The sequence below is a fragment of the Impatiens glandulifera genome, chromosome 1 (assembly GCF_907164915.1).
Source record: "Impatiens glandulifera chromosome 1, dImpGla2.1, whole genome shotgun sequence".
In the NCBI taxonomy this organism is placed as follows: domain Eukaryota; kingdom Viridiplantae; phylum Streptophyta; class Magnoliopsida; order Ericales; family Balsaminaceae; genus Impatiens; species Impatiens glandulifera.
The window spans coordinates 78,911,433-78,929,416 of record NC_061862.1 but is presented as its reverse complement, the minus strand read 5'-3'; the positions used below and the strand labels follow the sequence as shown (position 1 = coordinate 78,929,416).

The window sequence follows — 17,984 nt, the reverse complement described above, 5'->3', positions numbered from 1 at the left end:
TAAATAGTCTTAATAATTTTTTTTTTTTGCTTTTCTTTGACTTGCTTAACTATTTTGTAGAGGTAAATAACTTAGAACTTATTTGGGATTTCATGAATATTTAAATATGATCATTCAAATTATTTATTAAAGTAATTTTACTTTAATTTGTATCATACATAATTTATATTCAAATAATTAATAAGTAACTAATTTATGGATAGAGTTTCTTTTATTAAAAAAATATAGTAAATTAAATTTAAGATATATCATGTTAACTTTTCAAATAAAATAATAATAATTTGATTCAAATAAGATATACAAATTTCAATTTAAAATATATAAAATATAAATTCAACATTCAACTGTAACATATTTCTAAGTCTTCTCCTACTTTGAGATATATTTATTTATATATAATTTTCTTTTCTCTCTCTTCTTCGTTGAACCAGATTTAATCCTGCTTTGGTGTCCGGACCGGATTGTGTGTGTGTGTGTGAGAGAAAGAGAGATATAGAGAGAGAAAGAGAGATATATAGAGAGAGAAGAGGTGGTGGAGAAGATGATACAGGTCTGACCAGAGACTTTGCAAGCAGTAAAAAGGAGGAGGAGGAGGTGAAGATTTAGGAAGATCAGAAGATTTCTTTATAGCTGTTACGTACATTTACATTTTTGAATCTGGAGATTTTCTGCGAATAAGGTACAGATCTACGATCTTCGTTGTATTCTCTTTCATATATGTATGAAAATCGAGCTAGATTTCTTTTTCTTTCGGGTTTTGTTTGTTGACTACTGAATGAATCTAGTTAGTAGTTGCTAGAAATATTAGTCAACTTTGATTACGGCAGATCTATGTAGAACCTGATGAATACTCGATGATTTCCAGTTCTTATCATTAGATATTTTGGATTTGATTCTCTATTTGATTTATTTGAGAGGAAATTCCTGTGAATAATTGAGATTGGAATCTTCTCTTTGTTTCTTTACTTTAGTTCTGATCTGTGACTATGAAGCTATTGAGATTAACTAACTAAATACAGTAAATAAACCTAAAGGAAATATTATCAAAGGTTTTATTGTTCTACTTGCTTTTAGGAAGATCCATGTGAGAATCTTTCTTTTGCTTATCTTTTCACTTTGCTTTACTTTTGCTTTTTGATACCTTTACTCTTACCTTCTTTCTCTTTAATTCATGTTTAAACTACTTTCTTCATTGCAGAAACCGAAATTTCCTTCGCATTATTACAGGAGTTTGGATTATATTTGGAGATAAATGTCTTTCCGTAGCATAGTTCGTGACGTTAGAGATAGTATCGGGAGTTTATCCAGGAGAAGTTTTGATGTGAGGATTTCGTCTCATCACAACAGGGGGAAATCTCATGGATCTTTTCACCATTTAAGTGATCAGCCTTTGGTGATTCAGAGTAGTCGTTGGGCTAATCTTCCACCAGAGTTATTGTTCGACATAATCAAGAGGTTGGAAGAGAGTGAGAGCAATTGGCCGGCTAGAAAGAATGTTGTCGCTTGTGGTGCTGTTTGTAGATCGTGGAGGGGTATGTGTAAAGAAATCGTGAGAGGTCCAGAACTATGTGGAAAGCTTACATTTCCTGTTTCTCTTAAACAGGTAGCTTATTTGTTAATCTAATTGTCTTTTGTGCAAAACGCTAGAATTAAGCATAGAAGTTAATCCTATTTGATTTCTCGATATCTGTCATTGATTCTAAGTTGTTTGTTCGTGTTTCCAGCCAGGGCCTCGAGATGGGACTATTCAATGCTTCATCAAAAGGGACAAGTCCAATTTGACTTACCATCTTTTCCTTTGTCTTAGTACCAGTAAGCATTTCTTTTACACTCTTGGAAAATTGGGTATTCAACTACTTGTCCATTTACTAATTGGAATAGCAATAAATTCTATAACATATTTATCACCCGAAATATATTTAATGCAGCATTGTTTCTGTGAATAGTTAATTTGATTGCAGTGGGCTATCAATAAATACTCACTTATTTATCATCCAAATATTTAATGAACCACTGTTTCTACAATGGACTATTAGTAAATGCGAACTTATTTATTGCAAATATTGTGTATTTGTCTTCTTATGCGAACTTCAAATTCTGTTGCAAAATTGAGTGCTAATGCTGAATCGGATTTCATAATTTGCAGCATTACTTGTTGAAAATGGGAAATTTCTTCTCTCCGCTAAAAGAACGCGAAGAACTACTTATACAGAGTATATCATCTCCATGGATGCAGATCATATATCAAGATCAAGCAATACATACATTGGAAAATTGAGGTAACAGATAAAGTGATCTTCCTATTCCTACTGTTTGTATTCTTAGGCCTTGTTTGATCTAGGTTTATTCAAATACCTCAAGTGGAAGAAAATACATCAACCATATAGTTTGATTATCAACCAAAATGATTATTTTTCTTTACAAATTATTGTTTAGATATATATTTATAACTCTTAAACTATTTTACCCAAATAACCCAAGTTTCAATAACCTAGGTCAAACAAAATTATTTGAAAATAGACTAATTGAATAATGGGTTATATGAAGTTAATCTTAAATAAGTAACATCAAACAAGGCCTTAATAAACCTTGTCTTAACCATTTGTGCTTTAAATTGACAGACGTTTGTATTCATTCACTTTGTTTGAATTTCTGTTATTATTTTCTTGTTTGAATGATGGCAGTACAATGCATGTTTTGTTATCTTGAAAAACAAATTATTGATTGAATAATGAGTTACTAATTTATCTCAAATAAGCCACATCAAACAAGACCTTAATAAACCCTGTCTTTAACCCATTGCATCATTGTTTCTTTCTAGGTCTAGATCCAGATCTAGATGTGAAACGGTCGATAAATTTATTTAGAAACACTTTTTCTTTGTCGTGTATCTTGTTTTGATATGGATCCTGATGAGATAAATATAACTTTGTTAGACACAAGTTCATGGTTTCTTCTCTAGTTCCTGATCCAGATTCAGACTCAAATCCAGACAGTGTTTTGAAATGGCATCATTTCTTCCCCCAAAATTATAATTTTGCCATTATACACATTTTCAGGTCAAATTTTCTCGGAACAAAATTCATCATTTACGACACTCAACCTCCCTACACAAACACAAATATCCCCCCTCCAGGAAGAACAAGTCGAAGATTCAACTCAAAGAAAGTCTCCCCCAAAGTTCCAACAGGGAGTTACAACATAGCCCAAATCGCCTACGAGCTAAACGTACTCGGTACTCGGGGCCCACGTAGAATGCACTGCGCCATGCATTCCATTCCCACATCGGCTATGGACGCCAACGGATGGGTCCCCGGGCAGCCCGAGCTTGCCCCACGTTCGCTCGAGGACTCATTCCGTAGCATATCTTTCACGAAATCCCTAGACCACTCGACCGACTTCAGCAGCTCGAGATTCTCGGAGATTGGATTAGGGCAGCTGCCCGAGGATCCAGAAGGGAAAGTGGTTCGGCCATTGGTTCTCAAGAACAAGGCTCCGAGATGGCACGAACAGTTACAATGTTGGTGTTTGAATTTCAGGGGACGTGTGACGGTTGCGTCGGTTAAGAACTTTCAGTTGATCGCTTCATTGCCTCCGCCGCCCGTTTCGGTTCCTGGTAGCCAACCTAGTTCCGGGCAGGGATCGGGGTCGTCGGGGCCTGATCAGGATAAGATAATACTTCAGTTTGGGAAAGTCGGGAAAGATATGTTTACGATGGATTATCGGTATCCTTTATCTGCATTTCAGGCTTTTGCAATTTGTTTGAGTAGCTTTGATACTAAGTTGGCTTGTGAATAATAATAGGAAAAGAAATATTTTTATTTGAACTTTTTAGAGAGTTGGGCAAGATTTGATTGAATCAATTGACTCTTTGTTCTTCCTTGAAAGTTTAAGTGATTAGAATTTAGGGGCTTTGTTTGTTTGTGTTTGTTGTTGTTTGAACAAATCATATCATGTTGTTGTAATTCTACTAGTCTATTTACTATAACTCAATTGTAATTGTGATGATGTCTAAATGATATGATTTCTAATTCTCTTTTTATTTTATTTTTGCTATATTTTAAACTGTTTTTGTGTTAGAAATTTATATTAAATGAAAACTTCCAGTTTATTTTATCTTAAACAATTATTTTGTTATATATATATATATATATATATTTAAATAAATCATTTCCAATAAATATATTAATTATTAAAAACAATTATTTAAATTTAAAAATTATAAATGTACATTAAATTCAAACTTTGTCCTTCTGTATCATATTTTAATGTTAAAATAGTTGTTGATTGAGTTTGAAATATAATATTGTCCTTCATAATTTGATTTAAAAATTTATTTGAAAAAATAATATTTTTTTTTGTTAAATATTTTATTGGATATTAATTTAGAGTATTTTTTTTTTTTAATTTTGCATATATTCATATATTTAACAACTTTTTTTAAGTTTAAAATTCAACTTACTTATTTTCAAATAAGATATTTTTTTGAGTTTTGTTTTCTAATTTAGTAAAATAATATATATAATAATCTTCACACCAAACATAATATGACGTGATTGTAATGTATCGAATGCGTTGATTTGAGGTTAACTCATATTCAAAATTTAAAAAGATTATTTTAGAAAAAAATAAGATTAAAAATTATATATAAATTAATAAATTTAAACTGATTAGAAATGAAAAAAAGGGAAAAAAATAAAAATAAGATAAAAATAGAAAGAAAAAAAATAGCAAAAGTGAAAGAGAAATATTATGAGGATTATCGGGAGAGAGAATGATGTGTTATTATATTTATACTAGGAAGATTTCCATGTGATACATACGGATAAAAATATATTATTACAACGTTCATCAAATTTGGTTTTAAATTTAAAATATAAAGTGTTATTAGTTTAGTTGGTTAAAGAATTGTACTTGTTTGTGTTATAACATAAGAGCGAGAGAAATTTTATATATATATATAAAATATTTAACAAATTTAACTTTATAATATATCATCTACTCAATTTTTTTTTTTTAAAAAAAATAAAAATTTGAATTTCTTTATTTTTATATATATAAAATAAAAAATTTACATAAAATCATTTCATATATTTAAACACATAAAAATAAAATTTTATTAAAAATTGCAAGAATTTATATTTTGTAATATAAATATATCAATTATTCAAAAAATTTACCTAGTTATTAAATTATTTATATATATAAAATAAAATAAAATAATTTATAAATATTTAATAAATTAATTCTAAAATATTTAACAAATTTATATTTTGTAATATAAATATAAGATCTGTTCAAAATTTTCACTATTAGTTATTAAATTATGTATATATAAAAAATAAAGATTAAATAATTTTATTTATTAATTTTTAAAAGATTATTTATATATATGAATATATTTTAAAATAATAAATAACTAATTAAAGTTAGAATAATATATATATATATATATATATTATACTATTATTATTTATAATAAATATAATGATATAAATTTAAATACAAAAATTAATATATTCTAAAATATTTAACAAATTTATATTTTGTAAAATTTGTTAATATTTTAAAATATATTAATTTTGTATTTAAATTATTTATATAATCATTTTATAATAAATAATAATATATATATATATATATTATATTTACTTTAATTAGTTATTTATTATTTTAAATATATTTATAAATATGATTAATTATTTAAAAATTAATAAAAAAAATTATTTAATTTTTATTTTATATATATAAATAATTTAATAACTAATATTTTACGTGAAAATTTTGAGTAAATGATATATTATATTACAAAATATAAATATTTTAAATATTATAGAATATATTAATTTTTGTAGTAAAAGAATTGAGTATATATTATTTTAAATATTATATATAATATTTTATATTATATATTTTTAATCAATAATATAAATACTTATTAAAATTATTGTTTTAAGTAAATTCGATTTGTAATAAGAGAAAATGAAAGAAAAATATATATATATAATCGAGAATTTACATAAAATCATTTTATATATATATATATATAAAATAATTTTATATATAAAATTATTTATGTAAATTCTCGATTATATATATATAATTTTTTTCATTTTTTTTTATTTTTATTTTCTTTTTTCATACTTTAAAGTGATATATATAAGAGTAATTAAAATAATAATAAAATCATTTTATAATAAACAATAATAATATTATATATATATATATATATATATATTATTCAAATTTTAATTAATTATTTATTATTTAAATATATATTCATATATATGAGTAATTTTTAAAAAAATAATAAATAAAATTATTTTATCTTTATTTTATATATATAAATAATTTAATATCTAATATTTTAAAGTGAAAAATTTGAATAGATGATATATTTATATTACAAAATATAAATTTGTTAAATATTTAAGAATATATTAATTTTTGTATTTAAATTAATTATATAATCATTTCTATAATAAATAATAATATATATATATATATATATATATTATTCTAACTTTAATTAGTTATTTATTATTTTAATATATTCATAAATATGAATAGTTTTTTATAAATTAATACATAAAATTATTTTATTTTTATTTTATATATATAAATAATTTAATAACTAATATTTTAGGTAAAATTTTTGAGTAGATGATATATTTATATTTCAAAATATAAAAATGTTAAATATTAAAATTTGTATTGAATATTTATGTTTTTTTTTTATATACGAATTGACTTTATATTATTTTAAATAAATTTTGTTTTATCTAAATTTTTAGATACAATTTTATGCGTTTACATTTATAGAATGTTTTTATGTAAATTTGGATTATATTACTTATCTTTCATTTTTATTTTATTTTTCTTTATTATCCCTTTGCTGCTGCTGATAGATTGATATGTAAATTAATAATAAAATCATTTTATAATAAATAATAATAATATTATATATATATATTATTATAACTTTAATTAATTATTTATTATTTTAATATATATTTATGAGTAATTTTAAAAATTATTAATAAAAAAATTATTTTATCTTTATTATATAAATATATATTAATAATTTAATAACTAATATTTTAGTGAAAATTTTTAATAGATGATATATTTATATTACAAAATATATATTTGTTAATTATTTTAGAATATATTAATTTTTGTATTTAAATTAATTATATAATCATTTTTATAATAAATAATAATAGTATAATATATATATATATAAATATATTATTTTACTTCAATTAGTTATTTATTATTTTAATATATTCATAAATAAATAAATAAGAATAATTTTTAAAAATTAATAAAAAAAATTAATTTATCTTTATTTTTTATATATAAATAATTTAAAAACTAATATTTTAAGTGAAAATTTTGAAAAGATGATATATTTATATATTTTGTAATATAAATATATCATTTACTTAAAATTTTCACCTATAATATTAGTTATTAAATTATTTATTATAAAAATAACAATAAATTAATTTTATTTATTAATTTTTAAGAAATTATTCATATTTATGAATATATATTAAAATAATAAATAACTAATTAAAGTTAGAATAATATATATATATATATATTATACTATTATTATTAGTATTATTTATTATTTATTATTTATTATTTATTATTATTAAAATGATTATATAATTCATTTAAATACAAAAATTAATATATTCTAAAATATTTAACAAATTTATATTTTGTAATATAAATATATCATTTATTCAAAATTTTCACCTAAAATATTAATTATTAAATTATTTATGTATAAAAAATAAAAATAAAATAATTTTATTTATTTATTTATAAAAAATTAATCATATTTATGAATATAAATTAAAATAATAAATAACTAATTATAGTTTGAATGATTATATTATTAATTAAAAAAATTCTAATTATTTTTCTTTCTATTTTGCATCCTCTCCTTACTCTTTTATCATGTACTCTTTATCATTCTTCATAGTTTTTTTTTATTATTAATAATAACCGGTTCTTACTCTTCTTAATAGATCTCTACTCCCTTTCATAAATCTTCAAGCAAGGTTTAAGAAAATTTATAAGGTAAAATCGTATAATAACACTGATTTTATCGCATTTATTGATTTCAACAAGTTATATTGCTACTTAACTACGATTTTGTTTCTAAACGAGTTTCTTTTACTTGTGACTCATTTTTGTTGAGTCGACTTTCAAACACAAATTAATTTACGACTTAAGTCGTGATTTTGACAGTTTGGTTCATGGGGAGTTGTGCTACCAATGGTGAGTCTTCCCTAGCCCATAGATTAGCTGGACTCGCCCCTAAATCGTCAATGATGAGATGGGTTGGCTATAAAATTATAGAAATGAGGCTACGAGAACATGCAAGAGTAAAATGTCGATAATGATGATCATAAGATGAGATAGTTAGTTGAGTGAAGTGATAATATGTCAGTATTGATGAGATTGTTGGTGCAAAATATTTTAGGTGAGATCATAAGGATATTGAAAAAAAATATATAATATTAGTAGTTAAGGAAGTGGATTATATGGTTTGTGAATATATTTAAGATTTATTTAAATATTAAATAAGTAAAGGAAGGGGAGATGATATTGAGAGTTATAAATACTTAGTATATTGATTTTTTTTTAATATGAATGATTTATTTTTAATTGTTAGTCATATCAATTATATATATTCATATATAAAACTATAAAAATAAATAAACAATCTTAAATAGTATAATGAGTAAGTGTTCAAAATGTATAATAAAGACCAATTGTTAAAATATCGTCATGTGCAATTTGAAATTTTATATGAAAGAGTAACTATGGATAAATATGTGAATGGAGATTGTTGTTGTTGGTTGGCCAAAATATGAAGAAAAAAAAGTCTATAATGATGAGATGGTTGAGTGCAATATGTTTGAAATAATAGTTCAATTGGGGAACAAGATATATGTTGGGTTGATCGTGAGATGGTAAGAGGCCAAATGGTTGAAGGGATTTGTGGAAAAACTTGTTGAGTTTGAGGAGGAGGATACTATTTTTGGAGTCAATCAAAGTGCATTGCAGCAAGAATCTATCACACCATGAGATAACCAAGCATATCGATATCAATCTCTATTTTGTGAGGGATTTGATAGAGAAAGGCATTGTAAATGTAAATAAAGTTGCAACTCAGTGAATGCAAGTGACTTTTTCACAAAGGTGGTTCCAAGGGCCAAGCATGAGACATGTATGAAGATTGCTAACATGAGAGAATGTTGAAATCTCGGGGCTTAATTATCCAGGTGAAAAAGAACAAGGTAGATGGAGCATTCACTATGACACATATGCATCAATGTGGAGTTTTATTGGGATTGGTGATGAATATGCTGATACCAAGTACTAATCAAATTTAAAACAAGAAGATTAATGTTGGAAAAGAAAATTGAAAAATAAATGATTTAAACCAAGTGATTGATTTTATTGGAGATTGCAAATGTAGTTGCCATGTCATTGATCCAATAGTGATCCATGTCTTGAAAATGAAATTAAAAGAGGTTGGAACAAAAACAACCATTGAGAGAAAAATAAGTAAGAAGATGACAAGTTAATTTGAATTCAATGTTGCCTAACCAAAGCTAGAAGTGACAATACACTACTCAAAATTTCCAGATTAACAATTGCATATTTTCTATCTAACTTGACATATAACTCTAATTTTATGTACTTTAAATATTTAGTGAAAGTTAAAGAGAACTCAAGAAGAAAGAGCAGGAGTTATAAATGAGTCGAGAGATATTAATTTATTAAGTGAGACAGTCTAAGAGAACATTTCAGTTTTTCAATTCTAATTGTTCCCTGTAAATCCTTATTTATCTTATTGTAACTTCACCATTTTATCATAGTGAATAGTTTTTCTCTATTTTGGCAAATGAATGTAAGCATTTTCTAAGCCGCTTTCTAAGCCTCTATAAATATACTGTGTTATTCTATTGATATTTCCTTTCTCCGTTCATTTTTCTATTCTTAAAGCATTATTTTTTTTGAAAAGATTATGTGTGTCAAAAGTTATCCACAAGTTTGGTTGGTTTGATCATTGTTTAGTTATTTAAGTGTAGCAACATATTGCACATCTCCCTCAATAAGTCGTATAAGAGCATTGTTTTCTCACACCCTTGTGAAGATTAAGATAAAGAAGTTGCTACATCAAGTTGGACTCGTAAAACTATTTTGGCGTCTTGGTTGATTTAACACAACTAGTAGTTTTGACATCAAGAAGTTTATGTTGTTTTTGGCACAATTAGAATCCCACATCGGAAGATGATGGAAGTGAAAGAAGTTTCTTAGTATATAAAAGAAACTATATTCACAATTAGCAGAAATCCCACATCGGAAGATGATGGGAGTTGGGGAAGTTTCTTAGTGTATAAAAGAAACTCTCCCCTCTTTGGTTTATTGCACCCAAATTTGTATCTCTTCTTCCTTATTAATTGATAGCCTTAGTGCTCGGAGACGTAGGCAATATTTTGGCCGAACTCCGTTATCAAATTCTGTTAGTGTGTTCATTATTTTGTTTTCTTCTTTTGTGGTTCTGTCAGGGTTTTCCCCAACAAGTGGTATCAGAGCCGAAGGTTCGTCCTTGGCATGGTGGAGTCTTCAAAAGGGGCGTCAACTCCTTCGTCATCCTGGACGAGGACACCGATGTCGAATTTGAAGTTTGCGGTGGAGATCTTTGATGGAACTGGGCATTTCGGCATGTGGCAAGGTGAGATTCTAGATTGTCTTTTTCAGCAGGGTCTAGATGTTGCTATTGAGGTTGGAAAGCCAGATGGTATAGAAGAAAAAGAGTGGAGTATCATGAATCGGTTGGCGTGTAGAACAATTCGGTCGTGCCTGTCTAGAGAGCAGAAGTATGCTGTGAAGAATGAAACTTCTGCACAGAAGCTGTGGCAAGCATTGGAGGACAAGTTTCTGAAGAAGAGTGGTCAGAATAAGCTCCTTATGAAGAAGCGACTGTTCCGGTTTGAATACCAATCAGGTACTACGATGAATGAGCATATAACTAAGTTTAATCAGTTAGTAGCGGATTTGTTAAACCTTGACGTTAGGTTTGAGAATGAAGATTTGGCTTTGATGTTGCTATCGTCCATTCCTGATGAATTTGAACACTTAGAAACAACGTTACTTCATGGGAAGGGAAATGTTTCTCTTGATGCTGTAAGTTCTGCTTTATATAGTCATGAATTGAGAAAGCAGGATAAAAGAAAAAGCAAAGTAGGTACAGCAGATGAAGCATTGATGGTCAGGGGCCGTCAACAGAGCAAATCAAAAGGGAAAGGAAGAAGATCTGAAAGTAGAGTTGCCAAAGATGAGTGTGCTTTCTGTCGTGAGAAAGGACATTGGAAGATTAACTGCCCAAAGTTGAAGAAGAAAGAGAAAGATTCTGAAGATGCGAATGTTGCAGAAAACAAAGGTGATGCAGATTCAGAATACTCTTTATCGATGTCACACACAATATCACATCCTGATGCGTGGATATTGGACTCAGTCTGCACTTATCATATGACACCAGTTCGAAAATGGTTCTTTGACTTTAAGGAGCTAGATGGTGGAGTTGTTTACATGGGAGATGCTAATACATGTAAAATAAAGGGGATAGGTTCAATCAAGCTGAGGAATGATGACGGATCCACCAGAATTATTAGAGATGTTCGGTACATACCGAATATGAAAAAGAATCTCATTTCTTTGGGGGCCTTGGAGTCGAAAGGCCTGCATGTGAAATTGGAAAATGGAGTTCTTAAGGTAATATCTGGAGCGCTAGTGATGTTGAAAGCTATCAGGAAGAGTAATAATTTGTATTATTATCAAGGTAGTACAGTAAATGGGACATCATGTGTATCAACTTCCGGGAGCAGTAAAGAGTTAGAGGCAACAAAGTTATGGCATATGCGATTGGGGCACGATGGTGAGAAATCTATGCAAACTCTTGTCAAGCAAGGATTATTGAAAGGTACAAAACTTTGTAAGTTAGATTTTTGTGAACATTGTATTCTGGGAAAACAAAGGCGAGTAAAATTTGACACTACTATGCATAATACCAAGGGTATTTTGGATTATGTGCACTCAGATGTCTGGGGACCTGCCAAGACTCTTTCTCTTGGAGGTAGACATTATTTTGTTACTTTTATTGATGATTTTTCCAGAAGAGTTTGGGTGTTTACTATGAAGAACAAAGGTGAAGTGTTTGAGATTTTTCTTAAATGGAAAACTCAAGTTGAAGACGAGACAGGAAGAAAGATCAAAGTTCTCCGGACTGATAACGGTGGAGAATACAAGAATGATCCATTCCAGAAGTTATGCCAAGAGTGTGGCATAGTTCGACACTTCACAGTTAGAAAAACACCACAACAGAATGGAGTATCAGAACGTATGAACAAGACATTGGTGGAGAAAGTTCGATGTATGTTGTCTAATGCTGGGTTAGACAGGAAATTTTGGGCAGAAGCTGTGTCATACGCTCAACATTTGGTAAATCGCCTACCATCATCTGCACTTGGTGGCAAGACTCCATTAGAGGTATGGTCTGGAAAACCTGCAACTGATTATGATTCTTTGCATATTTTTGGTTCTGCTGCATATTATCATGGAGTTGAATCAAATTTGGATCCACGAGGAAAGAAGGCTCTTTTTATGGGATTTACTACGGGAGTTAAAGAGTATCGCCTCTGGTGTTTGGATGCAAAGAAAACCATTATCAGTAGAGATGTTACTTTTGATGATTATTCAATGTTGAATAAGGTAACACCAGACAAGATTGACTGTACTCCGCAACAGGTAGAGTTTGAGCAGATAAAGATAAGCCCAACTAGAAGTGACTCTCCGACGACAGACGAAGAGTTAAATGTGGAAGAGGTTCTGACCCAAGAACCTTCAGAACAAAGTGAATCAATTGCTGTTAATAGGCCAAGACGAGTTACTCAAAAACCAGGTCGGTTTGTTGACATGGCGGCCTATGCACTTCTAGTCGTAGATGATGTTCCATCCACTTTTCCAGATGTCAGTCGAAGTACTGAAAATGGAAAAAGGAGAGGTGTTATGGAAGATGAGATGCAATCTATTCAGAAGAATGAGACATGCAAGTTGACGCATCTACGAAAAGGGAAGAAGGCTATTGGTGGTAAATGGATCTTTGCTAAGAAAGAAGGATTTCCTGAAAAATTTGATGTTCGCTACAAGGAAAAATTGGTAGTTAAAGACTACGCTCAGAAGGAAGGAGGTGATCATAATGAGGTACTTTCTCATGTTGTTAAACACTCTTCCATTAGAATTTTGTTGTCCTTGGTAGCGCAGATGAATTTGGAGCTAGCTCAACCAGATGTGAAGAACGTAGACATACACGGTCATTTGAACGAGGAAATCTACATTTATCAACCAGATGGATTCAATGTTACTGATAAAAAAAATTGGGTTTGCAAGTTGAACAGATCATTGTACAGGTTGAAGCAATCGTCGAGACAATGGTACAAGCGACTTGATAAGTTTATGATTGAACACAAGTACACAAGAAGCAGATTCAGTTCATGTGTGTATTTGCGCAAATTGCAAGATGAGTCTTACATCTATCTACTCTTGTACGTTGATGATATGTTGATAGCATCAAAGAGCCAATATGAAGTTGACAAATTGAAGGCTCAATTGGGTAGAGAGTTCGAGATGAAAGACATGGGGAAAACCAAATCTAATTGTTTAGATTTGGTAAACATCTTCCGCGTTTGAGTCGGCGCTAAAGAGCGCCAATTGGAAGCACTGAAGGTTTATTTTTTAATATTGAAGATTAGTAATTGGATATTGTGCCAAGGTGGAGATTTGTTGTTTTTGGCACAATTAGAATCCCACATCGGAAGATGATGGAAGTGAAAGAAGTTTCTTAGTATATAAAAGAAACTATATTCACAATTAGCAGAAATCCCACATCGGAAGATGATGGGAGTTGGGGAAGTTTCTTAGTGTATAAAAGAAACTCTCCCCTCTTTGGTTTATTGCACCCAAATTTGTATCTCTTCTTCCTTATTAATTGATAGCCTTAGTGCTCGGAGACGTAGGCAATATTTTGGCCGAGCTCCGTTATCAAATTCTGTTAGTGTGTTCATTATTTTGTTTTCTTCTTTTGTGGTTCTGTCAGGGTTTTCCCCAACAGTTTATTGGAAGAAATTATTTTGAGATAGGATGAAGATGAATTGGTTAAAAAAGGATTGGTAGATTCCTTACATGTAGAAGAGAAGATGCCCAAAACTCTTCCAAATAACATAGAAGAAAAACATTCTTGCTAAAACTCATTCCCTTATTATTTTGAGCTTGAGTGACAAGGTATTGAGAGATGTTACAAAGGAGGTCACATATGCGTCTCTTTGGCTGAAGCTAGAATCTATTTACATGACTAAATTTCTTGTAAAAATATTATTTTTAAAGCAAAGTCTCTTTGCATATAGGATGACATCCATAAAGATGGAGGACAATGTTGATGATTTCTTTAAAATCATTTTAGATTTGGAGAATATTGTGATGAATGTTGAAGATGAAGACCAAGCTCTCCTACTTCTCCAAATCCTTATGTATTCCTATTCAAAATTACAAGAAGACAAAGTTGTATGGAGAGTATATCACATTGAAGGAGGTCTACAATGTTTTATTGTCCAAAGAAATGTCAAAAACTATCGACGAAGTTAAAAAGTATGGAGATGCATTGTATGTTCGAGGGAGACCACCAACGAATGACACATGAAAGAATGATAAAGAAGGATCTAGAGCTAGTAGAACAAATTCAAAGAGGAAGTCTATAATATGCTATGAATTCCAAGAGGAAGGACACTACAAAAGGAAACGCTCGAGACTTAGGCAAGGTTAAATAAAACCAAAGTTAGTATAAGTGAAGGAAAGAGTGTCAATATTGTCTATGATGAAGAAAATTTCTCTATCTTAACCATTAATCCAAGTGATAGTGGTTGGATCCTCGACATAAGATGCCTATTTCATATGACTCCTAATTGAGATTGGATCCAAGACTATGAAGAGCTTAATGGTGACAATGTATTAATGGGAAACCATGCATCTTGTAAGGTTGTGAGTATTTGCTCGTTTATAATTAATATGAATGTTGGTTCAACTTTGGAGCTTAAAAGAGTTAGGCACAATCCAGACCTAAAGAAGAACTTAATTTCTTTGGGAACACTTGATGATCAACGATTTGGTGTGAGTATAAGATAAATGTGTCTTGCAGATAACAAAAGTAAATTTGATAGTCTTTAAAGGAAAGAAAAAGGAGACGTAACTTTATAGATTGGATGGTTCATAATAGATATGTCTTGTAATAAATTTTGTCAAAGTATCTATTAATTATGGCATTTGAGATTAGGTCATATGAGTCAAAGGGGCTCGGAAAAGCTAAGGAGGCAAGGAACACTTGGTGATCTAAAACTTAGCTAGCTAGAGTTTTGTAAGCATTGTGTGATGGAAAAACCCACAAAGGAAAGCTTTGATGCTTCCCAATACAAGTAAAGTGCAATCATAGATTACATATATTCAGATGTATAGGGGCAACGTAAAATATGACACATGGTGGTGTCAAATATTTTATTATCTTTGTTGGACTTTTTTTGCCTAGAATATTCTTTTTTGGGTATTTGTCCCACATAGGAAGTAAAAAGGAAAATGTAATTGACCTGGCCCTATAAATAAAGGGGCTTGGGTGTTAGTTTTCTCTTGAACTATTCTGAGTATCTGTAATCCGTGTTAATGATTATAGTGAAATATTTTTCAGTGGCTCTGCCCGTGGATTAGTCAGCAATTTTGCTGGATACCACGTTAAATCGGGTGTCGTTTTCATTCTGTCTTTTACTATTATTATTATCATTGTTCTTGCATCCGTTATAACAAACTGGTATCAGAGTAGGGTTGTTCAGATCTGCTCAGGCAAGAACGATGGTTGGATGTAAAAGTTTGAAAACCGACAAGTTTACTGGGAGGAATAGTTTTAGTCTGTGGCAGATCAAGGTCCGGGCATTGTTGAAACAACACGGCCTATGGGCTCCCTTGATGAAGCCTGCACCTGTCCCACCACTTGCTGATATGAAGTCTTTGGAAGAAAAGGCACACTCAACATTGCTCTTGACTTTGGCAGACGATATCATTACTGAGGTGGCTGAGAAGGAAACCGTTGCTGGTTTGTGGTCTAAGCTGGAGACTTTATACATGAAGAAGAGCTTAACCAACAAGTTTCTTTTGAAACAACGTCTGTTCAGTCTGCGTATGCAAGAAGGTACACTTCTTAGAGACCATCTAGATTAATTAAATGCAATATTATTAGATCTGCGTAATATTGATATTAAGATAGATGATGAGGATGCTGCCTTGATTCTGTTAGTTTCTTTACCAATATCATATGAAAACTTTAGGGAGTCTTTCATTAATGGTAAAGATTCATTGGCTTTAGAAGAAGTTAGATCTTCCCTTCACAGTAGAGAATTGCGACATAGCTGTAGTGGCACTGTTTCGGATAGTCAGGTTGTTGGGCTAATTGCAAATAACCATCAGGGATATGGTAAACCGGGGAAAAAGAAGTTCCCCAAGAAATTAGTCAGTAGGGGTTCGAAACCAATAGATGTGTGCAATTACTGTAAGGAAAAGGGACATTGGAAGAATGAATGTCCAAAGAAGAGACAAAGTCAACATGAGAAGGCACCAGGTACTGTTGTAGTTGCTAAAGATGGTACAAATTCCGAAGAGGATATTGCCTTAGTTGATGATGGTCACACACATTACACTGATGCGTGGGTTCTAGATTCTGGAGCATCTTCTGAAAGGAGGGTTATTCTGAGTAGGAATGTTGTCTTTGATGAAAATTGCATGCTTAACCCAACTGTGAAGTTCACCATTCCGGTAGATTATGGTGTCGAGAAACAGGTGGAGCAGGAAATGACTAAGGCTAGTTGTGAAGTAGAGGAGAGTTTTTCTCAACCATTTTCAGCGGTAGATTTTCCAGTTGCTCCACCATCATCTGTAGAACATCAAAATCTAGCTCTTAATCGCCCTAGAAGAGCTAATTTTGGTGTACCTCCTTCAATGTATGGCTATGAGGACATGGTTGCCTATGCTTTACAGATTGCAGAGGAAGTGGATCCTCATGAGCCATCCACCTACAAGGAAGCTGTTACAGGTACTGAGTATGTCCAATGGCTTACTGCCATGGGAGATGAGATGGCGTCACTTCAAAAGAATCAGACTTGGGAATTAGCTAGAATACCACCAGGGAGAAAGGTTGTCACTTGTAAATGGTTGTTCAAGAAGAAGGAAGGGTTGTCATCAGCTGAGGGGGTCAATTATAAAGCCATGTTAGTTGCTAGAAGGTTCAGCCAGAAAGAGGGAGTGGACTATAATGAGATATTCTCACCAGTAGTCAGACATACTTCCATCAGGGTGCTACTTGCTATAGTTGCACATCAGGACCTGGAACTCGAACAGCTAGACGTGAAGACAACTTTCTTACATGGAGAGTTGGAAGAAGAGATATACATGACTCAGCCAGATGGTTTCAGGAACCTGGAAAAAAGGAATATGTTTGCAAGTTGAAGAAGTCCTTATATAGACTGAAACAGTCCCCGAGGCAGTGGTATAAGCGGTTCGATAGCTACATGTTTAAGATTGGCTATTCAAGGAGTCCGTATGACAGTCGTGTCTACTACAACAAGCTCAAAGATGGTTCCTTCATCTATTTGGTATTGTATGTAGATGATATGTTGCTAGCTGCTGAGAAGAAGTCTGACATTCAAAAGTTGAAGGGACTACTCAGTATAGAATTCGAAATGAAGGATTTAGGTGCTGCTAAGAAAATTCTGGGAATGGAGATCTACAGAGATTGAAGTCATAAGAAGTTATTCTTGTCACAGAAGGGGTATATTCAGAAAGTTCTATCAAGGTTTGGA

General features: G+C 30.4%; 1 protein-coding gene across 1 annotated transcript; it reads left to right on the top strand.

Moving 5' to 3' along the window:
• Positions 1-436: 436 nt before the first annotated feature.
• LOC124919033 (tubby-like F-box protein 8) lies at positions 437-4,042 on the top strand. Its single transcript, XM_047459149.1, has 5 exons — positions 437-679; positions 1,199-1,603; positions 1,725-1,812; positions 2,147-2,279; positions 3,060-4,042. Exons 2-5 carry the CDS (start codon positions 1,253-1,255, stop codon positions 3,796-3,798), a joined length of 1,311 nt encoding a protein of 436 aa, XP_047315105.1. The 5' UTR covers positions 437-679; positions 1,199-1,252; the 3' UTR covers positions 3,799-4,042.
• The last annotated feature ends 13,942 nt before the right edge of the window (positions 4,043-17,984 follow it).

Bases quoted from the DNA above. Each gene is read 5' to 3' on its own strand.
- LOC124919033 (XM_047459149.1), top strand. From the start codon at position 1,253: ATGTCTTTCCGTAGCATAGTTCGTGACGTTAGAGATAGTATCGGGAGT. The intron at 1,604-1,724 runs GTAGCTTATTTG...TCGTGTTTCCAG, and splicing joins TTCCTGTTTCTCTTAAACAG to CCAGGGCCTCGAGATGGGAC. The intron at 2,280-3,059 runs GTAACAGATAAA...ACACATTTTCAG, and splicing joins ACATACATTGGAAAATTGAG to GTCAAATTTTCTCGGAACAA.